Genomic DNA, 26,322 nt, shown 5'->3' with positions numbered 1-26,322 from the left:
GGGACCTAAATTTGGTGTGGCTCCCCTTCCTGTTAAAGACATACCTATCAAGAATATTGTAGCAGATGTAGAGAACATAATCAACTTGGCTCCTATCACCAGGCAGAATATCTTGAGAGCTAAATGCACTAATGCTATTACCAACTTCGTGCACAATTCAAAGATGACACATAACTTTGAGCACTACCTTTTGACCAATGCTAGAAGATTTGTCAAGACACACGATGACTTGGTTATCACTCCTGCTGACAAAGGTAACATCACAGTAATACTTTCCACAGAACAGTATGAACAGAAAATGAACCAGCTTCTACAAGACTCGTCAGTTTACAAACAATTAAGGAGAGACCCTACCAATGAATTTCAATGTAAAAACAACAAAATTGTCAAACAACTGAAAGACAAAGGTTTTATTGATGCTTCCATGGCCAGAAAATTAACCACCTATAAAGCGATTCCACCAAGAATATATGGACTTCCTAAAGTACACAAAGCAGACATCCCATTGAGGCCCATCGTCTCCACAATTGGCTCAGCGTCAGTTGAACTCAGTCAATTTATGACACAGATTCTCACAGAAGCATTCTCAGATTTCCATGATTATACCATAGCTGACTCTTTCCAATTTGCTTCCAAAATTAATAACTTTATATTACCCCAAGGGTATAAACTCATTTCCTTAGATGCTGTCAGTTTATTCACGAATATTTCACTAGAGCTAGTTATACAAATTATCCAGCAAGAATGGTCCAGAGTAAGTCAGGTCACAACCATAGATATATCACTTTTTCTAATAATCATAAAGTTTTTGTTTGAGTCCAGCTATTTTGTTTTCAAGGGTTCCTTCATTTCACAAATCTTTGGCTGTGCAATGGGGAGTAAAATCAGTCCCATTTTGGCTAATATAGTCATGTCAGTGCTTTTGAAATATTGCATTCCTCTACTGCCCTTCCAGGTGCCGATTACCTATCAATATGTTGATGACCTTCTCCTTGCAATTCCCGAAGACAGGACTGCTACGACTTTGGCAGTTTTCAATAACTACGACCCATACATTAAGTTTACTGCAGAAGAAGAAACTGAAAATGGTGTCCCATTCCTTGACACCAAAGCTATCAGATGTGCAGGTAACATTGTAAAATTGGATTGGTACCAAAAACCGACCTCTTCAGGTCGTTATATACATTATAGTTCCAACCATTCTTGGGCTATGAAAACTAACTTAATTAAAGGTATGTTTCGTAGAATTAAGAAAATCTGCCATCCAGACTTTCTTCATAACAGTGAAGAAAAGTTGCTTAAGATCTTTGAGAACAATGGTTACCCTAGGATGTTTTTGAACAGATGTCTGCATTCTCTAACTTCTGACCAAGTCGACGAGGTCCCACAAATAAGAACATCGACATTAGTCGAACCTGCCACACATGACAAATATGTAAGCCTGCCCCTCATTCCACCATTAACAGGTAAATTGACCAAAATTCTAAAAGAAATTGAGAACATAAAAATTGCGAAGTACAATCCTTTAGTAGTAGGCGTTCTTTTCAGCCAAACTAAAGATAGGATCCACACCATGTCTAGATCTGACGTGGTTTATCGCATTCCATGTGAGAACTGTGAGTCTGTGTATGTTGGACAGACATCACAATGTTTAAAAAGACGTATCTCAATACATAAGAGTGACGCCAGATTACGACCTGATAGATGTGCATTAGCTAGCCATTCGTCCTCTCTAGACCACCATTTTAAGTTTGATGAAGTTGAAATATTATGTACCAATTCTAACTATAATAAAAGAAGTTTCCTTGAAATGTGTTTTATAAATGAAAATGAAAATAATATAAATAAGAAGACTGACTTGAAGAATTTAAGTGTTGTATATAGTTATTTCCTGTGTGGGGTTGCTAGTCCCCCATCAGGCGCCTCCCCAGGTGGCGGATAGGGGAACGCCTCCCAGATATGGGTGGTACCGGTGAAATCAAATAGCCGGGGTGGACCAAAACTAGCATCGAGCAATGGCAGCTGGTTGCATCGGAACTGATCACAAGCAGACGTTTATAATTGACGTTTATGGTTGCGTATCAGAAATCAAGCGGCGAGGTGGCATCCACTAACACGACGTTTGAACAGCGATGAGGAAGGCAACGGGAAACCACCTCATAAATGATCCCAGGAATAATCATGATGGCAGAGTGTCACGCATCGAGACTTACTGAACATGGACCTCGGACGCCAAGATCCGGCAGGAGCAGGGAATTTGGGGCTGCTCAGGTCGTCATTCAGCGAAACCCCCATACTATTCGTACAGGAACAGATAAACCTCTCAGACTGGATACGAATCTGGGACGAATTGGTACATGGAATGTTCGTACCATGTTCCAGGCAGGCAAAGTTCACAACGCAATTCAAGAAATGAACAGGCTAAAACTTGGAATATTAGGAATCAGTGAAATGCGGTGGCCAAACCAGGGAGAATGCTTAATTGATGGTCATAAAATATTTTATTCCGGAACTGAGACGAACAATCATCAGCATGGAGTGGGTATGATCTTAAACCACCATACATCAAGATATGTGACGAATTTCGTACCCGTCTCGGAGAGAGCTCTTTTGATACAGATGAACACCAGTCCTGTGAAAATGAACATTATTCAGGTGTATGCACCAACTTCGGAGAGCAGTGATGGCGAGGTTGAGGAGTTTTATGGCTCTATAACGAAAATACTAAATTCTATTCCCAAAAATGATGTAGTTGTGGTGATGGGAGATTTCAATTCAAAAATTGGTAAGGGTCCTGGAGGAGAACTTGTAGGGCCACATGGTCTGGGTAAGAGAAACGAGAGAGGAGAGCTTCTGAACAATTTCGTCGAGGAACACCAATTCGTTGTGCTAAACACATTCTTCAAGTTACATCCAAGGAGATTATACACATGGAAATCGCCTGCAGATACCCCTCATAAGGTAGTTAGAAACCAAATCGATTTTATGCTCATCAACAAACGTTTTCGAAATAGCTGCTTGTGGGCAAAGACCTTTCCTGGGGCAGATATCGGCTCTGACCATAATCCGTTGATCGGTGGCTTCAAGCTCAAATTGAAAAAAGTTGAAAAGAAAAAGATTCAGATAAACTACAACATGAAACTTCTGAAAGATGAGGAAATAAAGGAACGAGTTAAGTGTGACTTGAACCAAATAATATCTCAAGTGATTCAGAGTGAAACAATAGAGGAGGAGTTGGAAACTTTCGGAGCTGCCATGACAACATGTGAAAAGCAGTTTCTCAGAGCTGAGCGAGAAAAACGGGACAAACCATGGATGACCGGCCATATATTAAATTTAATGGATAAGAGAAGAATGGCAAAAGCAAATCTGGCGGATTATAATGCTATTAATAGAGAGATCAGAAGAGAAATAAGAAAAGCAAAGGAAAATTGGCTCGATGAAAAATGCGAAGAGATTGAGGAACTTGAGAGGAAACACGACAATTTCAACCTTCATAGGAAGGTAAAGGAAGCAGCCGGAATATACAAACATCGAACGTCATCAGCATTGGTGGACGGAGACGGACTGTGGGTCACAGATAAACAGAAAACCGTCGAAATGTGGAAACAGTACCTACAGGAGCTCTTTGAAGATGAAAGACCTGACATTCACTTGCACAGCTGTGATACTGGCCCATCCATAACCGAAGAAGAAACTAGAAAAGCTTTAAGCTCAATGAAAGATGGTAAGGCTCCTGGCCCAGACGGGGTGCATGTAGAGATTTTAAAACTGTTGGATGATAATAATATAAAAAGACTTACCAGAATATTCAACAGGATATATGATACTGGCGTCATTCCAACTGAGTGGCTCAAATCCACATTCATCAGCATTCCTAAGAAGACATCACCTAGAACATGCGGTGACTACCGAACAATTAGCCTCATGAGCCATTTGCTGAAGTCTTTTTTGAAAATTATTCACCAGAGAATATACGTGTTATGTGAGGAAAACATGGGCGATACACAGTTCGGATTCCGACGTGCTACAGGTACTCGGGAGGCTCTTTTTTGTTCCCAGGTGCTGTTTCAAAGATGTAGAGATGTGAATGCAGACATATATGCCTGTTTCATAGATTACCAAAAGGCGTTTGATAGAGTGAAACATCAAAGGCTAGTTGAGATATTGAAGAAGATAGGAATAGATGATAAAGATCTAAGCATCATTAAGAACCTATATTGGGGGCAGATCAGTGTGAACGGAAGAAAACTGAATAATATAAGATACGCAGATGACACCGTAATATTTTGCGATAATCTCTCGGATCTGCAAGGGCTTGTGAACAGATTGGTCCGGATAAGTCAGGAGTTTGGTATATCCATTAACATCAAAAAGACGAAGTTCATGATAGTCAGCAAAAATTCCACATTACAAGGACAACTTTACATCGACAACAGAATAGTAGAGAGAGTCAAAACAATTTCGTACCTCGGCACTGCGCTGAATGATGAATGGGATCATTCGAGAGAAATCCGCTGTAGAATTGAAAAGGCAAGAGCAGCTTTCATTAAAATGAAAAAACTTTTCACGAATCACGACCTAAACAAGAAGACCAAAATACGACTTCTGAAGTGCTATGTCTTTCCTGTGCTTCTCTATGGGGTGGAGTCATGGACGCTTACTGAAGCTTCGTGTAAGAGGCTTGAAGCATTCGAGATGTGGCTCTATAGAAGAATACTTCGAATCAGTTGGACAGAGCACATGACCAATGAGAGGGTGCTAATATTAGTCAACAAGAAAACTGAAATTGTTGACACCGTGAAGAGGAGGAAACTGGAGTACTTGGGCCACATCATGCGGAATGAACAAAAATACGGCCTTCTCCAGCTAATACTGCAGGGCAAGGTTGAGGAAAAGAGAGGTCCCGGCAGGAGGAGAATTTCGTGGCTCAGAAATTTGAGAGTCTGGTTCTCGGAAACAACAATTGGACTGTTTCGTGCAGCAGTGAATAAGGTCACAATAGCCAGAATGGTCTCCAATATCCGATAACGGATTGGCACTATCAAGAAGAAGATATAGTTATTTGTTATCCTTAGATCGTAGGCCATCTAGATAAACATGACTTTATGTCACTTTGTGAATTGTTGTTTTCTCTGTGTTCCCCTGTTCTATGAGTTTTAACCTGTAAAATTGACATATGCATTACGGCAACGTTTCTGAGATTTCTACGATTATTGTGATTTTTATTGAATTTTATGAGTGGAAGACCTTTTATAGCTGCACTTATCATCTTAAATAATTCTGTCCAGTCAGATGTAAGCATAGATTGCTGTTTTTACAACTTTCCAACTTTGTAATTTGTGTGATTTTTTAGCATCCTGAAGAAGAACCGCATATTGGTTCGAAATATAGATGAATAGACTATAGACTGTTGATCTTTTCTAAATTGCCCAGATACCCAACCACACCTCCTTATATATATATATATATATATATATATATATATATATATATATATATATATATATATATATATATATATATATATATATACAGGGTGGCCACTTTTTCAATGGGATTGTATTGGTAACTTTTAAACCATAAGAGTTAGGAGATCGGTCAAATGGAGAAAAAGTTGCATGCATAGAAGCATTATCAAGCAGTTCAAACAAATCGAAATTATCAGGGCCGGTTATTGAGATATCATGAGAAAAGTAAATTATGTCATTTTGATTTTCCTTTTTTTTCCACTTTATTTAAAATATTATCAAAAAATGTTACTGGAATTTTTTATTCGACAGTAAATTGTTCTCAATTTGACGTAATCAGATTTCGTATCCAACGTTTCGTGCTCTCTGGGCCACCCTCAACCTCATTTTTTTCAATACGGACCTGTATATTTTATGACACTTTTCGAAATAACTTTTAACGCTGAATTCAACGATATATCATACAATGTCATTCAAAGTTGATTTTCAGGTGATTTCGACCCTTATCCAAATTTCTTTGGGTCGGATCTGTATTACATTCAGGTACCTTTAGTTTAATTAACAACATGCAATACATTTCGATGAGAAAATCAAATTACTCATCTTGAACTAAATGGAACATATCAGAATCGAATCAAGAAACAAGTAATAATTATTAACATATCGCAATCCATAATAATTAAACGAATTATCATTTAATGAAAGAAAAATCGAATGATTATTCGAAAGTAAATGAAATTGAATGAAGTAAGTGTTCTAAATGTCCACCATTTTGTAAAATGCACTTAACGGTTCTGGAACCCATACTTCTTATACATTTGCTTATTTGGTCTTTTTGAATACCTTATTTTGATATCATTACGATATAAGTTTTGCAAGGCTTGGTATTCAAATTTAAAATTATTGTATTCGCGTCTCATGACTTGACAAAGAAAATTGGATAAGGGTCAAAATCACCTGAAAATCAACTTTGAATGACATTGTATGATATATCGTTGAATTCAGCGTTAAAAGTTATTTCGAAAAGTGACATAAAATATACAGGTCCGTATTGAAAAAAATGAGGTTAAGGGTGACCCAGAGAGCACGAAACGTTGGATACGAAATCTGATTACGTCAAATTGAGAACAATTTACTGTCGAATAAAAAATTCCAGTAACATTTTTTGATAATATTTTAAATAAAGTGGAAAAAAAAGGAAAATCAAAATGACATAATTTACTTTTCTCATGATATCTCAATAACCGGCCCTGATAATTTCGATTTGTTTGAACTGCTTGATAATGCTTCTATGCATGCAACTTTTTCTCCATTTGACCGATCTCCTAACTCTTATGGTTTAAAAGTTACCAATACAATCCCATTGAAAAAGTGGCCACCCTGTATATATATATATATATATATATATATATATATATATATATATATGAGAGCTATATTGAGAGCTATTGATTTGTGTTCAAATAAGATCTTTACAACTCTGTATTTCGGTATGTACTATTTTTACGTGTTTTGTGATTGCCATGTTTTTGACTGTTTTCTATTGCTATTGTAGAGTCCTGAAGAAGGTCCCCATCGGGATCGAAACGTCGACTAGATGAAATAAAGAAGAGTGAAATTATAACACTTATCAATTTTCCCACACCCCTTATCATACTTATAACTATTGTTGTATATTGGGAATTAAAATTGTTGATATATATATATATATATATATATATATATATATATATATATATATATATATATATATATATATATATATATATATATATATATATATATATATATATATATATATATATATATATATATATATATATATATATATATATATATATATATATATATATATATATATATATATATATATATATATATATATATATATATATATATAGTACGACTGTTAACTAATCAAATATATATATATATATATATATATATATATATATATATATATATATATATATATATATATATATATATATATATATAGAAGAAGAATCGATACAACACCTCTCATCAGGATGCTCAACTATAGCCAGCACAAAATACCTAAATAGGCACAACAACATGGGCAAGGTGGTACACCAACTCATATGCCTGAAAGAACGACTTTTCCCACATTTCACTCCGCACCATGTGTACAGTCCACAGGCCCTGCTGGAGAACAACGACACCAAGATCTATTGGGATATCCCAATAATAACCGATCATAGTGTGGAAAACAACAGACCTGACGTGGTGGTATGGGATAAAAAGAAAAATAGTGCCATAATCATAGACTTTGCAGTGCCTCTAGATCAAAATCTCGGAAAATCCTATAGAGAAAAAGTGGCAAAATACGAGACACTGGCAAGGCAAATTAAGATAATGTGGAATTTGCAGAGAGTGGAAATAAAACCTCTCATCATAAGCTGTAATGGGCTCGTCCATAAGAAAACCGTGCAGCATCTGCAGGAACTCCAGCTTCCCAACAATGCTATCTGTTGGATGCAGAAGGCCGTTGTACTGGGGACGGTTAACATCATCCGCCAGGTGCTTTACTCCTATTGAAGGTGACGACAGGATTTTTACCTTGGTGCTCCCACCCGGTTGATCCTATATAACCACGAAAGTGTGAAGGGAAAAAAAAAATATATATATATATATATATTTTTTTTTTTTTTTCTCTCTCATACTTTCGTGGGGTCATCTGGTATTGTCCGGGCACGCGTGCGCCAAGGACAACCCTGTTTGTTAATGAGGGTAGAGCACTCTCCTTATATATATATAATTACAGGATTCCATCCCTTTCTGATCAATTGACGTAATATGTTATTGTCAGTCAGTCAGATATGATAGTTAATCGTAATTAATCAAGCTTTAGAATCATCTTAGATTCATCCTATTGTTCATTTCCATATTTCCTTGTAAATAAATTCGTTTTCTAAAAACGTGGTTTTCTCAACGAAAAACATAATTGGCGACGAGGATGGGATCTCTTTAAATATTTCGGAAATAATAGCGCGACGGGAATCTCGCGACGTATTATCTGAAATATTGTGCCGGTCGTGGAAGTGAAAAACAAAAACTTTCTTTCGACTATCAGTTTCAACTGTTAAGGTGAGAAGCAACCCCTAAGAAGAAAACCAGAGGCTCGATCACTGGAGTAGCGCCCAGGACAGTTTCAACTTCAAACAAGGAATATCAACGAGGTGAGCAATCCTTTCTAACTGACTCCCAGTTTACCTATTCTGGCCCAAAAATAGTCAACTTTTTCCCAAGTTTTGAGCGTAAAACTTGTATAAAAGTTTTTTCTAGGTTTCTTATAAAAAACCGATCACAAAGTTTTTCATAGGTTTCTTGTCATAAAAACCAATCATTAAAATTATCAATATTACTTCTTTTAAACAGTTCCACGGTAAGAAAGAAAAGAAAGTAGCTAGAGTTAAAATGGATTTATCAACTCCAGAAAAGTTTGGATCACTCCTTCCTAAATTTTCAGGAATGGAGAACGAACTCCATTCTTTTATTAAAAACGTAAAAAGTTATTTAAGTATGTTCAGTAACGAAAATGAACTTATTAAAAAATACTGTTTAGCTTTAGTTAAATCATTATGACTGTTGAACGATTTGTCATATCCCCCCCACACCAAATTGTGAAAATGTATTATAAAATTATATTTTCTTAAAATAGAAACAAGTGATTATTTTGATCATCAACTTCAATTTAAGAAGATAATGAACAATATTTTGCTATATTTCAACAGACATTATCTCCACAAACATTCATCACTTCTGAAATCATAATTTCTAATTCGAATGCACTAAATATGATCTTCAACTCATAAAATATTTCCAGGAATCATTGGACTTTCACTACGAAATCCTTATGTAATCAGTAATCAATATCAAAGAATGATGCTAAAACTTACTAACTTCGCTGTTTCAACATACGTACTCTGTCAAAATCCCTCCGCACTATACAACATCTACGAAACTATTGGTAGGAAGCTAGGTGGAGCGGATCAATAAATCAATATTACTTTCTAGAACCAGTCGTGAATCGAAATTATAAAGTAAATAAAAACAAAAGAGAACAATAAGTAAATTAAAGCCTAAAAAATTCAGCATAACACTGTGCCGTTACATATAACGTTCACGGATTTTACTTAGAAAAAAAGTAACTTATAGTTGAAGCATTTAAAGGCAAATGCCATGATAATTCATGTTCAGATTGAGAATGGCCTACTCTGAATTGGTTTCATTATTGTAAATGATAGAAGACTATAAGGTGAAGTGTAACAGTTTCACCACTAAAAATAAATTTGAACCTAATAGATTGGGATCTCAATTCCTAATGAAATGGTATCCGAAAAACAGACATATCTCTACCATGTGACGATGAAGTGGCCCTCAAGGGGTATACTGCACCCAAAATATATTTGTTCATTCGATTCTCTTATTCAACAGAAACATGTTCTGAAAATTTAAGAGGAGTGGCGAAATTGTTTTTGAACAACCCAAAGTTTCATTATTATCAAAAATAAATAATATCGAACGCTCAGATTTAAAGCGAATGAAACCAATTTGAACAAAATCCCATTTACTCAGGTTAATGTACCTGATTCCCAATACTCGTGTCATCTGTTTCCGGATGTTAATCGAAATAACTTATTATCAGGAATACCGACTGAAGCGGCCCCAAAATTGAAACTTATCTCGTCGCTGCTAGCCATGTGCTCAGACTCTTTACTGCATTTCCCACATTCTTCTCAGCATCTTGCGTGATCCAGAAAAGCTCGCCACAATTATATAGGGTGTTTCACCGGGATGGGCTATTAGACGTTTATGGAAAACTTATCATAATCTGGAGCTGAAAATTTGCATTTGAGACAATGGTCTTTCTCCCTAAAATATTTTCAGATTTTCCGGTTATATCGGAAACAGACTACTACTTCCTTATTTGAAATGGCACACCCAGTATATTACTGCATCATTAGGTAGCTTTTTTGATGACAATTTTTATTGTTGAAGTCACGCTGCCAAAGTCTTCCCCCGAAAATAAAACTATTTCTGGTTGCAACTTGTCTGCCTCACGCAACAACACTAAAATCCTCTACGCTACAGTGAATTATTTTGTGATAATACCGTATTGCTGAATGTAGTGTAAATATTACTCTGGATTATTTAGTTTCAATTCAGTGTTGGTGATTGTGCCTATACAACGTATTTGATACTATTTCGAAATAATACACTGTGGTTGACGAAGGTAAGTAAAAATTTTTGTATCATTCCTTAATGGTTCAGTATTGTTCGTAAAAGGTGAAAACCAGAGAAATGACGAACTATTGATGGTAGATATAAATTATGTCCTGAGTTTGTTGAAACATTATAATAAATATTTTTTTATAATCAAAATTGTTACTTTACCTTTATAAAATGGGAGGAATAAATTCATACAATCTATATTATTTTTAATTTACAAGGAGATATTTTTTTTTGAAATAATGCACTATTGTTGATCTGATTAAATTTGTAATTGGTATTTGGCAGATGACGAGTGGTCGTGGTTTGTTGTTGCTGAAAAAGGCATTGGAAGAAACCAGACCTTCTGTTCAACAAAGCATCATGCAAACACCTGTAGGAAATACAACCGTTGCAGCATCAACCAATTACACGTCAACAGTGGCAGTATCAGCTGATGACGCATCAGATGAGGAGGTACCCGTATTATCTTCTTTATAAGACTAATGTCTTATCCGAACGGGCACTCCTTCAGTGAATAGTCAAGAAGATTCTTATTCTACTCCAACAAACATACCTTCAACTTCAGCCATTGACACTGTTCCCCCATTGAGCGAACCTTAGTTAAGTAGAAAACGAAAACCAAACCCTGCTAGCTGGAAGTCTAATATTTCTGAGACATTTAAGAATACAGGATAAGCGTAATTTTCCTCAACAAACCCTAAAAAACTAATCGCTGAGCGTAAAATCAACCCACCTTGTCGCGAAAACTGCAGGTTGAATTAAAGCACTAAAATTGACGAAATCGTGAGACAAGACATTTTTTACAGTTTTGGCATCTTGGCGATTTTAAAAGGGAAAGCAAATACATATTACGGCATTTACAGGAAATAAAGCCAATATACAGGGTGTTTCCTAAACATGCGGCAAAAATTCAGGGGGTTGTTCCTTGGACTATTTTAAGCATGTTTTGTCCTTGGATGATTTTTGAAAAACCTCTTTGTTTCGAAGTTACAGGGCGAACAACATTTTTCATATCTTTAAAATTAATAATAGTTCAAATAAAAATGCGTACCGCACTGTGTTTACTAAGTAGGTACAATTTATTTTTAAATTTGTTTAACAACATTCCAATTACTAAAAACGGCCAGTTTTTTGACTAAAAATTGATAAGTGCAGATGGTAAAGGAATACAGATTAAACACGGTTTTCATTGCTGGGTGTAACTTAATAAGAAATGATCCTGGTGTTTTTGAAAGGGTTCGGCAGTCAATGAGGAGAAGATTGGATGCTTGTATGCTGGCTAGAGGTGGTCATTTTCAACAGTTTTTGTAGGTTGAGTTGAATTTTCATGTAATTTTTCATAATAAAATGTTATTATCTGAAATTTTGTTTCCCCTATATCTTCGAAACAAATAGGTTTTTCAAAAATCATCAAAGGACAAAATATTCTTAGAATAGTCCAAGGAACAACCCCCTGAATTTTTGCCGCATGTATATACAGGATGTTTCAAGTTCGACGGTCTAATAGACGTTTGTCAAAATTATTACGTTAGTCCTCATTGTTTTCAAAATATAAAGAAAAAACCGTAAAAAAAAAGAATTTCCTTAGTCACAATTACGTGAATTATTTTTACTGTGAATATCCTATGCGTTCACTCAATTCACTATCCCAAACTAAAATGATATAGGAATATCGTGCATATCTTGAATTTGAAAAATATCATTACAGGGTGTTTCAAATATTGTGCCAAAAATTGTGAACAAAATTTGATCATAACTTTCGATTTTCAAATTAAAACCCTAATTTTTTGTGATTTCGTTGAATTCTACAGTGAAAAATAAGGATAGTGTCCAAACATGATTATGCTCTCAAATTCAATAATTCAAGAGTTATTCGAGATCTCGTTCGAGATATTATGAATTTATGAAATACAAAGGGTCAATTTCATTCAATCTGTTTCTAGAGTACGTTTCAAATCAGTATTCTATGATCATTGAAATTAAAATATGCAATTATTTTGAAGTTACAGGTGAACTCATTATTGAAGCTAGTAGATTATGATTTCACGATATGTATCCCCGTTATTCAAATAATGAAATGCTAGATCTATTCCATATCCACGGTGAATGCAACAGACGTGTTTCGCGAACTTGTCGAGCGTTCAATCAGAAATATCCACATTCTCCACCAATTGACGAGAAGATATTTCGGAAGTTTGTTTGAAACTTTCTATTACTCCCTTTTCATCACTACGCAGATTTTTTCCTGAATTCATAAAATGTAGCAAGAAAAGAATTGTTGACTTTGTAACAATATCAAATGAATAATGTATATAAATATATAATAATAATAATAATTATATATATATATATATATATATATATATATATATATATATATATATATATATAAAAAATAATAATAATAATAATTCTGCCAAGATTGAGGACATCTAAGAAACTATCTCATCTTATGGTCATGACCAACAAGGATATTATACCCAAGTATCTTTCTGACTACCATGATCTCGAATCATTACACCTCATCATATACTGTGCAGCATTTTCAATAGCAACAGTGCTAGGTGTGAAGCCAAAACCTAAAAGTCAGCAACCAGCCAGAGAAAAACAACAAAATAAACCACATTGGCAAAAAAGGCTAGAAGACAAAGTTCATAGCATCCGCCAAGAAATTGGGAGGCTCACCCAATTTGCAAAAGGTTCGCCGTCTAGAAGATTACAAAAAATAGTGAATATAATAATGGATCGTCACCGGCAACATACAACGTATGATCCAAACAATGAAAATGCTCAACAAATTTTAGACACACTGAAACAAAAACTTAGTGTGTACTCCGAAAGACTCAGAAGATACAATGAGAGCTATAGAAGAAAACAGGATAATATGATTTTCGAAAACTCCGAAAGAAAATTCTATAGAATGTTAAACAATAATATGTCAGCAACACCAGGAAGTTATCCAACCGTCGAGGATATTGAGAAATTTTGGACAGATCAACTGGCTACACCAACCCCCTACAACTCCCAGGCTGATTGGATAAGAAATGAAGAGAAATCCTATGAGACAATGGAACAAATGCCGCATAACGCAGTTTCTAAAGAAGAATTCCATGAAGTATTGAAAAACACACACAATTGGAAATCACCCGGCCCAGATGGAATCCACAACTTTTGGTTGAAAAAATTTTGGTGTATACACGGCAGGCTAGTTGAAACCATAAATGATGTTATAAGTAATCCAACGGAAATGCCCAAATTTTTAACAACAGGGACCACTTACCTCTTACCGAAGGATATGCAACACACAGCGGATCCATCAAAATACAGACCAATTACATGTCTACCAACAATTTATAAAATCATCACATCATGTATAGCATCTCGTATCTACAAACATTGCGAGACAAATAATATAATGACAGCATAGCAGAAAGGATGTTCCAAGAATGCACTAGGATCGAAAGAACTGCTGATAATAGATTCCATCATATGCAACCAAGCCTTCAAAAAACACAGAAATCTTTTTATGACATATTTTGACTATAAGAAGGCCTTCGACTCTATTCCACATGGGTGGCTGACAAAAATTTTGGAAATATACAGTATCGATCCAATTACAATAAACTTTCTGAAGTATGCAATGTGCAACTGGAGAACGAATATCGAACTCTCTACAGCGAACATAACTACTAAAGATATTCCAATAAAAAGGGGAATTTTCCAAGGAGATTCGTTGAACCCCCTTTTATGGTTCTGCTTGGCGCTGAACCCCCTTTCTAAACAACTGAATGCTACTGAAAAAGGTTTCAATGTGAAAGGAAACAGAAATAATATTGCAGTCAATCATTTGCTATACATGGATGACCTCAAACTTATAACAGGCAACAAAAACCACTTGCAAATTATGGTCAAATTGGTGGAAAATTTTTCGGAAGACGTGGAGATGAAATTCGGATTGGACAAGTGTCGTACTATTAGCGTAGTGCGTGGAAAAATTCAAGATGAACCGATAGCTCTCTCCAATGGACAGGAGATAGAAGCAATGAAATCGGACGATCTTTATAAATACCTAGGAATGAAACAAAACCGACGAATAAACCATCAAATAATGAAGGAAGACTTAACAACTGAGTTCATTAAGAGAATCAACAAAATTTTGAAAACAAACCTCAACAGCAAGAACATGACGAGAGCTATCAATACATATGCATGTTCAATTCTTACATACTCTTTCGGTATCATTCCATGGACCAAAACAGATATGGAAAACCTGCAACGCAAAATGAGAACCTTGATGACGAAAGCACACAAGCACCATCCAAAAAGTAGCATTGAGAGGACGACACTGCCGAGGAATAAAGGAGGCAGAGGTCTGCTAGACCTCATGGAACTTGCCCATGCTCAAATTGAATGCCTACGAACATACTTCAAAGACAAATCAGGCACGTCAGAGATCTACAAAGTACTGTGTGAAGCAGACAAATCAACACCTTTACAACTGCACAAGGAGCAATTGTCATACAACCACCAGACAATCCAAGAAAAACTGCAAAGATGGAGAGAAAAGCCCCTACATGGACGACATTTCAACGAGGTGAACCAGGATCATGTCGACATTGAAGCGTCGAACTATTGGCTCACATCAGGTGCGATGTATCCAGAAACGGAAGGATTTCTTTTAGCCATCCAAGATCAAGTGATCTCAACAAGAAATTACTGCAAGCATATCATAAAGGATCGAACTATTACTGACGATCGATGCCGTTATGGGTGTCCAACGAATGAGACAATCCAACATATCACATGAGGATGTCAAATGTTTGCAGGAAATGAATATAAAGAGAGACACGATGCAGTAGGAAAGATACTACACCAAGAAATGGCAACTAAATTAACACTAATTCATTCTGAAAAAGTGCCATACTACAAATACCGACCGGAAACCATCCTGGAAAACGAACGCTATAAACTGTACTGGGATCGTACAGTTTTGACTGATAAAACAGTCCCTCACAACAGGCCAGATATATTGCTAGTTGATAAACATCAAAAGGCAGCAATACTCATCGACGTAGCAATACCCAATAACAACAACATGCGTCAAAAAGAGGTCGAAAAAATTTCAAAATATAGGGACCTCGAATTTCAGATAAAGCGCCAGTGGGGAATGATATCAACGAGAACTATTCCAATTATCATCTCAACAACAGGAATAGTACCCAAAAATCTCAAGAGAAATATCAAGCAACTAGGACTTAGTAAGTATATATATAATATAATGCAAAAAGCTGTTCTTTTAGGTACTGCAAGGACGGTGAGAAAATTCCTAGGAAGCGAAGGACAGGTCCAAGGATCGCTTGTAAGAGGACCAGAAGTTCGACGAGAACCAGGGGGACCACAAGGACCGGATACGACCGAGCTCTGCCCTTCTGATATTTTAAATATCTGGGATTGAGTGAATGTTCCTCTTAGCGAGGAGTGAGAAGGCGACGGCGAGGAGAAATCCTACGCGTATAGGCAAAAGTCGGGGATAATAAATAAATAATAATCTTTACTCACAGACATATTGATACAAAGTGAATAATTTTAACCCCTCAATATTTTACATGTGGCGTCAAAGTAAAATACAAGTATAATATGCTAAAAATCCCGAAGGATAGAGATCAATAAGTTAAAATATAAATGTACAAAAATATAGTTTAATAAGTTAACATTCAAGTATATCACAACATCACATTGAAGGACAAACTATTCAAAATGGCTTGACCAAAATTCATCCATAGTGTAGTATGCTTTTTCATATAGAATTTTTTTCATTTCATTTTTCAGCTTTTTTTTATTCATAATTTTGAAACATTCAGGAATTTTCTTATAGATTTGGATGGCTTCATGATTTAAGCTCAGCTGAGTTGCTAACAGCCTGTGTTATGGAGTTGAAAATTTCCCTGCATTTCTCGTAGTATAATTGTGGTATTCCCCATTTCGGGTCAGTGTGTCTTTGTTGTTGTGAATGTATAATATACAGGTGAGTATGTATAGACAGGTAAGTGTAAGTATGCGCTCCTGCTGGAAGTAGGTTCTACAGCTTTCAGCTCTCTTTAGTCCACATATAATTCGAATTGCATTCTTTTGTTTGACAAACATCTGGTTTTTTTCAGGTCCACTACCCCAAAATAGCAGTCCATAACTGATGAGGCTGTGAAAATATCCAAGTAAGCATGTTTAGCAGCTTGCTTACCTGCTACCTGTCTTGATCTTTTAATTGTGTAAGTAGCTATGGACAACTTCCTTTTAAGAACTTCTGTATGCTGCCAAAAATTTCAAGTTTGGTTCCAAATATAAAACCAAGAATTTCAAAGTAGTGTCCTCTCTGGGTTTGGCATCGAATACAATGCTTTGAGTCTTCTCTTCATTCATTTTGAACTTGTTTGCATGGAACCACAACTAAGCTTGTTTTAGGACTCTCTGCGATTTTTCCTGAAGCTCCTCCTCGGTAGTTGCAACTCTGAGGAAAGAGGTGTCATCAACAGAAAGATCCGTGCTGTGTGAATCTACATTTGGTGGTAAGTCATTAATATAAATCTGAAACAGCAACGGCCCCAGAATTGATCCCTGAGGGACACCACTCCCAACACTCCCCCATTCTGAACATTTTCCCTGAACGGAAACCTTCTGAAATCTATTACTCAAGTATCTCAATTAGCTTGAGCTTCATTCATTTTGAACTTGTTTGCATGGAACCACAACTAAGCTTGTTTTAGGACTCTCTGCGATTTTTCCTGAAGCTCCTCCTCGGTAGTTGCAACTCTGAGGAAAGAGGTGTCATCAACAGAAAGATCCGTGCTGTGTGAATCTACATTTGGTGGTAAGTCATTAATATAAATCTGAAACAGCAACGGCCCCAGAATTGATCCCTGAGGGACACCACTCCCAACACTCCCCCATTCTGAACATTTTCCCTGAACGGAAACCTTCTGAAATCTATTACTCAAGTATCTCAATTAGCAATTAGCTTACCTCTCCTCTGATTCCATATCTATATAGCTTCTCCATTAAAATTTTGTGGTTGAGGGAGTCAAATGCCTTACTTAGGTCACAGGCTATTAGCTTACATTTTCTTCTTGAGTCGAGAGCTTTTGCTACCTCAACCAGTACAGATGATATTGCTGTATCTGTGGATTTATCTTGTTGAAACCCGTGCTGTTCGTCACACACAACATGAAATTTATGAAAAAAATCAAGTAATTTATCTCTGATAGCCATTTCTAACACCTTGGAGAGGCTTGGCAGAACTGAAATTGGCCTATAATTTGAAGGTTCGGCCTTATCTCCACTTTTAAATATAGGTATTATTTTGGCCATCTTCAACTGTTCTGGAGAATAGCCTTCACAACAGCACTTCGTAATGATCCACGCTAGGAGTTCGGCGATGCTTGGAATGACCTGTTTTATGATGTTTGGGGACATATCATAAATATCTCTGCAGTCTTTTGCCTTGAGCCCTTTTGCAATATTCAGTATATCTGCTTCAGTTGTTTCTCTCAAAAATAAAGAATTTCCAACGAATCTCTTTGCTTTTTTGTGCAGGTTCAGTGAATTCACTTTTACTGGTGGGCAGTTTTGTTCTATTTCACTTCCCACTTTGAGCAGATATTCATTAAATCTTGCTGGATTTATTTCCGTTTCATATTGTTTTTCTTTTTGTTTTGAGTTATCCTGAATTATTTTTCATATTATTTTATTTTTATATGTTGCTTTCTCCACTTTTTTGAAATTATTTTTTTCTTTTTATTCCCAAAATTTGTTGTCTGCATAGTACTTTGCAAGCATTATACGCCCTTCTACTGTCTGCATCCTTCCTGTTATGTAATATAACCGACAGTGCATCTAACCTGTTCCTTACTTCCTTCACCTCCTTATTCATCCTGAGGTTCGATTTTTGATTTCCCTCTGTAATGTTCATGAGCTCTTGTGGACTAAAAATATTGTCCAAAATTCATCGAAAACTTCCTTAGCTGATCTACCAGAGTAAACGCAATTCCAATGCTGTCTTTGTAGAGTTTCTCTGAAAGTTTTTATGTTCTGCTAGGTCTAGGTTTCTAACCAATTTTGTTGTTTTCTTTTCAGGTTCCACTGTTCTATCAAAGCACTGCAACACCTGCCCTCTATGATCAGAGATGTGTGGTTCTATCGTATATGCAACAGGCTTTATTGTACTGTTGAAATAAATATTATCTATCAAGGATGTTGTTTTATTTGATACTCTCGAAGGTTCCTCCATTGAAGCTCGAAGATTGAAATCATCCATTAATTCCTGTAGGTCTCTACTGTTTTGAAGCCGTAAGAAAACATTTGTTTTTTGGATTCCAAAGCCCTCAGCTTAGTTTGCCTCTTATTCATTTCCGTGGTATTCGGCATATTGAAATGAAATATAAATATAAAATATGTTACTTATAAAAGGAAATCTGTACTGAACACACTGACGTGAAATAGAAAGAGCAAAGTAGTTGAAAGAGCGAGAACACTATATGTGAAACCAAACAATGACTGCAAAAACTTGCACCGGAACGTCTATCTCACAGACCACACCACATTTATGTCGAATGGAAATTTTGAGAAATCTATAAAATGAAATGAAATCCGGTCCGATAAGGATCAAAATGGTACGGCCTCTGGTCAATTATTGAAAACAATTTGTACTTACAAAGGCCCATATGCTATATATGCTATTTTGAGTGGACTGTGAAATAAAAAAAAAGTTTAATTTAACTTACTACTAAGTTTTTTGGGGGTCAAGCTAGTTCCAGGTGCGTTATTTCCAAATTCACCTTCGAGTAAAGGAAGTAAATTAGGAAGGGTGAAGGTAAAATAAGGAAAAAATAAGATGAAATTTTAAACCTGGACAGCTCTCCCACTGCGGCTCGGGATGCAGGTGGTAATATAATATAATATATAAAAGTGTATCACTGAATTTCCTAGATCGAAACATCCTAACATTCTTATCTATTATATATATATATATATATATATATATATATATATATATATATATATATATATATATATATATATATATTTTTTTTTTTTTTTCACACATTTGTGGTTTTTCAGAGTTACCCGGGCGTCAATGCGCCAAGAGCAACTCCTAATGAGGGTATATTACCTTGCGTATATATATATAGATATATATATATATATATATATATATATATATATATATATATATATATATATATATATATATATATATATATATATATATATATATATATAAACACTTTGCTTCAGGGAATAGAGGCTCAATTGTGATAGGAAAAAAAAAGTGGTACTCTTTTTTCTAAACCAAGTTTTCGCAATACTGTATTGCTTCTTCAGGGTGTCAAAATTGAGGTTATACAATGAACAATTATAACCTCAATTTCGACACCCTGAAGAAGCAATAAAGTATTGCGAAAGCTTGGTTTAGAAAAAAGAGTACCACTTTTTTTTTCCTATCACAATTGAGCCTCTATTCCCTGAAGCATAGTGTTTATAGTTGAAAAAGCTCTTCTCTCAGATTACAATATATATATATATATATTATAAATGAAGTTAAGAGTCTCAGGTATATTTAGATCAATGAGATAAGGGTTTATCGACTCAATGTTTGGAGGAATAAATGAAAAGATGAACTCTTTATTCTTTGCCAAGCTTTCGCATTTTTTTAATGCTTCTTCAGGGCTTCTAAAAGAATGTACAATAATTTTCACAATGAACAATTTAAAATATTTTCTTACACATTGAACTTACCGAATGTGAGATTTTTAAAGTCACTAGCATCATGCTCAAACATTCGTCATTAAATAAAACTTACAGACTAGACAACATAATACAAATACAATTATCAATGTAAATTAGCCGCATCGCAGTTTATAGAAATAAATGATTGATAAACTTGTTATTGTTGCTTTGTTTACGAAATAATTACAGGTTATGTTACAGCTCTCTGTGGATTTAGATCTTTACTTTGTGTTCCCAAATCTTCCTGGTTCATTATTCATCTACAGGGCCATCGTAAAAGTTCTTGTATTTTGATCTTTCCAACAAATAACTATATATTGAACTCAAATTGTTGGTGTCCGTTTTTTTATTTATCACCTTTTCTGTTTTATTGATGTGGATCATTTCATGTATCAGTCTTTTATGATAATTTGGTTCAGATTTCAATACCTTCACACTACCAAAATCTACACGATGGTCTAAGAACGGTGTGCCCTAGCTATTCACGCGCATAATTTAGACCATCGTGTAGATTTTGGTAGTGTAAAGGTATTGAAATCTGAACCAAATTATCATAAAAGACTGATACATGAAATGATCCACATCAATAAAACAGAAAAGGTGACAAATAAAAAAACGGACACCAACAATTTGAGTTCAATATATAGTTATTTGTTGGAAAGATCAAAATACAAGAACTTTTACGATGGCCCTGTAGATGAATAATGAACCAGGAAGATTTGGGAACACAAAGTAAAGATCTAAATCCACAGAGAGCTGTAACATAACCTGTAATTATTTCGTAAACAAAGCAACAATAACAAGTTTATCAATCATTTATTTCTATAAACTGCGATGCGGCTAATTTACATTGATAATTGTATTTGTATTATGTTGTCTAGTCTGTAAGTTTTATTTAATGACGAATGTTTGAGCATGATGCTAGTGACTTTAAAAATCTCACATTCGGTAAGTTCAATGTGTAAGAAAATATTTTAAATTGTTCATTGTGAAAATTATTGTACATTCTTTTAGAAGCCCTGAAGAAGCATTAAAAAAATGCGAAAGCTTGGCAAAGAATAAAGAGTTCATCTTTTCATTTATTCCTCCAAACATTGAGTCGATAAACCCTTATCTCATTGATCTATATATATATATATATATATATATATATATATATATATATATATATATATATATATATATATATATATATATATATATATATATATATATATATATATATATATATATATATATATATATATATATATATATATAATCGAAGCCGAAACAAATATATATATATATATATATATATATATATATATATATATATATATATATATATATATATATATATATATATATATATATATATATATATATATATATATATATATATATATATATATATATATATATATATATATATATATATATATATATATATATATTTGTTTCGGCTTCGATTTTGGAGCCATTCTCCAGAACCGTTGACTTTACGCCGATGTCTCAATCTGCCTACTCCCCAGGTATCATCAACAAGAGCATTCTCGTAGGTGTGGTTATCCTCCGTCCTTCGAGGCAACTGAACGTTAACCACGAGAGTCCACCAACCCACACAAACCGCGACTTGAATGCAAATTCACACCATCATCCGTCTCAAATCAACTCCGTATTGAACTCCTTAATCCATAGATCCATAAAACTGACTGATAACCTACACATTCAAAAAGAAATCAACATCCTTCAAACCGCCCTACCACAGAATGGCTACAACAGTCAACAAGTTCAGAAAGCCATCAACCGACATCAGATCCATACACAAAAACCCAAAAATCCTCCAGAAAATTTCCCTCATAAAGCTTTTCTACCTTTTATCAAAGGTGTCACCGACAAAATCAGTCGGATACTACGAAAACAGGATATAAAAACAGTTTTCACAGCCGATAACAAAATTTCCAAATTTCTTCGAACACCAAAGGATACGATCGATAACGAGTCTCAAGGAGTATACGAGATACCATGTTCCGCATGTCCTAGAACATACATAGGACAAACCAACAGACGTATAACTAACAGAGTATATGAGTACCAACTCGCAATACGCCAAGGAGATCCAACATCTGCCCTATTCAAACACTACTCTGAAACAGGACATAACGTTGATTTTGAGGGATGTAAGACCATCTCTGCAGAGAGAACCCTCACATATAGGATAATCCGTGAAGCACTCGAGATCGAAAAACGACTCAATTGTCTCAACAAACGGGATGATGGTCAAAGATTACCAAACACTTGGAAACCTTTGATTTCCCGTCTCATGGCAACACATCGATCGATAACTCAGCCCCCGACAACAACCCGATCGACAGTTCAGCTTCATACCACCCGTACCAGGCTCCCAGTTGCCGTGTTCGATAACAACCCGATCGGTAACTCGAAGTCACGTGACATCACCATCGGTTCCTGCACAATCGATAACAACTCGATCGACAACAAACCGATCGAAAACAACTCGATCAATAACAACTCGATCGATGGCAACTCGATCAATGACTGGAGGCTGCCTTACAGCTGCGCAACCTCCATCACGTGGGTCACCTCCTTCTACTATGAATACAGGACCTCTCGTGGTTAACGTTCAGTTGCCTCGAAGGACGGAAGATAACCACACCTACGAGAATGCTCTTGTTGATGATACCTGGGGAGTAGGCAGATTGAGACCCCGGCGTAAAGTCAACGGTTCTTGAGAATGGCTCCAAAATCGGAGCCGAAACGTCGAACACGACAAAATATTAGACGCGGTCCAATCCGGAACACACAGAGTTCAAATATATATATATATATATATATATATATATATATATATATATATATATATATATATATATATATATATATATATATATATATATATATATATATATCGGGTGTCCCAAGGTAAGTGGCCTATTAGATTATTATGGAAACTATTGATGGTAAAGATTTCAAATTTTGTGGATAGAAATTTGGCCATGTAAGGTACATTTTTAAAATAATTTCACATTTCCAGTGTTGCCGAATGTACGACAATTTGGCAACAACTTTGTTATTTTAAGAGGGACATCCGGTATTTCTATTTTTTTTATGATACTCCATAAAATATTAAATCTATTTACTCTTACTTTTCCATTCCTATTTTAACGGTTTTTGAGTTATTAATTATTTTTACAAATTTTAGATCAAATTGGCGTATTACGAAAATGACTCTAGTTCGCTCAATATTTGAGATTTAAGTCAGAAATTTTGCAAGTCGTTAGATATTGATCTGATCTGTGTCACTGCTTTTGAATTATGGTTGTCAATAATACAGGACGGACCAAAAAAAATCATCATTTGCCAAGTTACAAAATTGTAAAAAAGTCTATTTTTTCAAATTAGACACCTAGTATATTTTTCAATTTTTGGAATCAGTACAACACACTCTACAATTTTTCTATTCACGTCCCTATACCTATCTCAACTGGTTTCCGAGTTATATGCGTTTATTAGATTTCACATTGATTCAATAAGCGTTAATTTCTTTTGCATTGTTATTTTCTCTTGTCGTTCATAGATCGATATATCAATGAATCAGTTCAATCCATAAATGTCAAAATAAACAATTATTGCCTAACAGGTGTTTTGTTCCGAGGTTTTTCTATAAATAATGGCTCAAGAAAGATATACACATATAACGCATATAACTCGGAATCCAGTTGAGATAGGTATAGGGACGTGAATAGAAAAATTGTAGAGTGTGTTCTACTGATTCCAAAAATTGAAAAATATACTAGGTGTCTTATTTGAAAAAATAGACTTTTTTACAATTTTGTAACTTGGCAAATGATGATTTTTTTTGGTCCATCCTGTATTATTGACAACCATAATTCAAAAGCAGTGACACAGATCAGATCAATATCTAACGACTTGCAAAATTTCTGACTTAAATCTCAAATATTGAGCGAACTAGAGTCATTTTCGTAATACGCCAATTTGATCTAAAATTTGTAAAAATAATTAATAACTCAAAAACCGTTAAAAATAGGAATGGAAAAGTAAGAGTAAATAGATTTAATATTTTATGGAGTATCATAAAAAAATAGAAATACCGGTGTCCCATTTAAAACAACAAAGTTGTTGCCAAATTGTCGTACATCCGGCAACACTGGAAATGTGAAATTATTTTAAAAATGTACCTTACATGGCCGAATATCTATCCACAAAATTTGAAATCTTTACCATCAATAGTTTCCATAATAATCTAATAGGCCACTCACCTTGGGACACCCGATATATATATATATATATATATACATATATTTTTTTTTTTTTTTTTTTTTTTTTTTTTTTTTACCTTCACACGCAATGTGGATCAGTCAGATGACCCGGGCATCGCTGCCAAGAGCCATCCCATATGTTAATGAGGGAAAAGTACTTGCCGTATTATGTTGACCGTTCCCAAAATTACGGCCTTCTGCATCCATGCAATGGTGTTATGGGGGAGATCCATCTCAAGTAGATGTTTTACTGTTTTTCGGTGCACCAACCCGTTACAGCTAATAATCAGTGACTTTACTTTTACGTTATTCAGTTGGTAGGTGCTCTTCATCTGTCTTGATAAGGCTTCGTATTTCGTTATTTTTTCGCCATAAGCCTTTGAGAGATTCTGGTCAAGCGGCACTGAAAAATCGATGATGGTTGCCGACTTCTTGCGTTTCTCCCAAACGACCATGTCAGGTCTGTTGCTCTCAACGCCCGGGTCTGTACACACTGTCAAGACCCAGTACACCTTGACATTATCATTTTCCAAGACAGATTTCGGCTCATATAAATGGTGCGGGGTAAAACCCTGTAGTAATCGTTCTTTGAGACAAAGGAGCTGATGTACAACTTTCCCCATATTGTTGTGCCGACTTAAGTACTTAGTGCCGGCTATACTAGAACATCCTGAAGAAAGGTGTTGCACTGATTCCTCGGCATTATTGCAGAGTCTGCATTTTGTTGTTTCCGTGTCTATCTTCATTATGTGTCTTGCATAGACTCTCGTCGGGACAACCTGATCTTGTATTGCCATCAACGTGCCTTCAGTCTGAGGGTAGAGATAGCCCTGAGTAAGGTAAATATTTGTGCTCGGTAAGTCGACATCTATTTGGTGTAAGCTGGAGTAAAATCGTCCATGGAGAGGTTTGGTACGCCAGTTATCCTTCCATTTCTCTACCATGTTTTCTCTTTCAGGCTCCTGCTCGTTGTTTAACCCTGGAGTTGCGGTGGAATATCGCTGAGCTGCCACCCACTGGTGCACAGGTAAGTTCTTGTTGACAAAATATGTTTTTAACTTTTCTTCCTCTTTCAGGTAACCGTCCTCCAAGCTGATCAGACCCCGCCCTGCATCTCTGCGTGGTATGTAGAGCCTTTCAATAGCGGAGTTTGGATGTAGTAAGCCAAACTGCGTCAAAGTGGTTCTGATCTTTCTGTCGAGCCTTTCTAGATCCGTCCGTGACCAGGTAAGAATTCCAGCCGTGTAGGTGAAAGCTGGTATTGCCCAAATGTTCAGTGCAGTTATTTTGTTTTTAGCTGTTAACTGTGTGTTCAGTATTGTTCTTACTCTTTTTATCAGTTCTTTTTCGACTTCTTCCTTATTTTCTCGCTGCCTAATCTCATACGTTTGTTGAACTCCTAGATATTTATACCTTTGTTCTGCCCCTAAGTTGGCCAATGCTTGTCCGTCTGTCAAGAGAATACTTTCGACCCTTTCCAGCTTCCCTCTTTTCACACTGACTGTCGCACACTTGTTCAGACCAAACCTCAT

At 35.5% G+C, this 26,322-nt stretch overlaps 2 protein-coding genes and 1 long non-coding RNA gene across 3 annotated transcripts; 2 read left to right on the top strand and 1 right to left on the bottom strand.

Moving 5' to 3' along the window:
- Nucleotides 1-267: 267 nt before the first annotated feature.
- Nucleotides 268-1,868, top strand: LOC123675644. The gene is made up of 2 exons (XM_045611085.1): nt 268-1,466; nt 1,549-1,868. Exons 1-2 carry the CDS (start codon nt 299-301, stop codon nt 1,653-1,655), a joined length of 1,275 nt encoding a protein of 424 aa, XP_045467041.1. The 5' UTR covers nt 268-298; the 3' UTR covers nt 1,656-1,868.
- Nucleotides 1,869-16,199: 14,331 nt separating this feature from the next.
- LOC123676246 lies at nt 16,200-18,969 on the top strand. The gene is made up of 4 exons (XR_006746885.1): nt 16,200-16,993; nt 17,187-17,290; nt 17,489-17,592; nt 18,855-18,969. It is a non-coding gene; the product is annotated as an uncharacterized LOC123676246 (long non-coding RNA).
- Nucleotides 18,970-24,930: 5,961 nt separating this feature from the next.
- On the bottom strand, nt 24,931-26,322 carry LOC123675344. Its single transcript, XM_045610693.1, has one exon. It carries the CDS (start codon nt 26,320-26,322, stop codon nt 24,931-24,933), a length of 1,392 nt encoding a protein of 463 aa, XP_045466649.1.

This window comes from Harmonia axyridis, chromosome 3 (assembly GCF_914767665.1).
Source record: "Harmonia axyridis chromosome 3, icHarAxyr1.1, whole genome shotgun sequence".
Classification (NCBI taxonomy): Eukaryota; Metazoa; Arthropoda; class Insecta; order Coleoptera; family Coccinellidae; genus Harmonia; species Harmonia axyridis.
Note: the sequence above shows the minus strand (reverse complement) of the source record. Positions and strands in the feature narration are given on the sequence as shown.

What these genes read in the sequence shown, in the direction of transcription:
- LOC123675644 (XM_045611085.1), top strand. Translation starts at nt 299, where the DNA reads ATGAACCAGCTTCTACAAGACTCGTCAGTTTACAAACAATTAAGGAGA. An exon ending in CCTCATTCCACCATTAACAG is followed by an intron (nt 1,467 to 1,548) that starts GTAAATTGACCA and finishes CGTTCTTTTCAG; the next exon opens with CCAAACTAAAGATAGGATCC.
- LOC123675344 (XM_045610693.1), bottom strand. Translation starts at nt 26,322, where the DNA reads ATGAGGTTTGGTCTGAACAAGTGTGCGACAGTCAGTGTGAAAAGAGGG.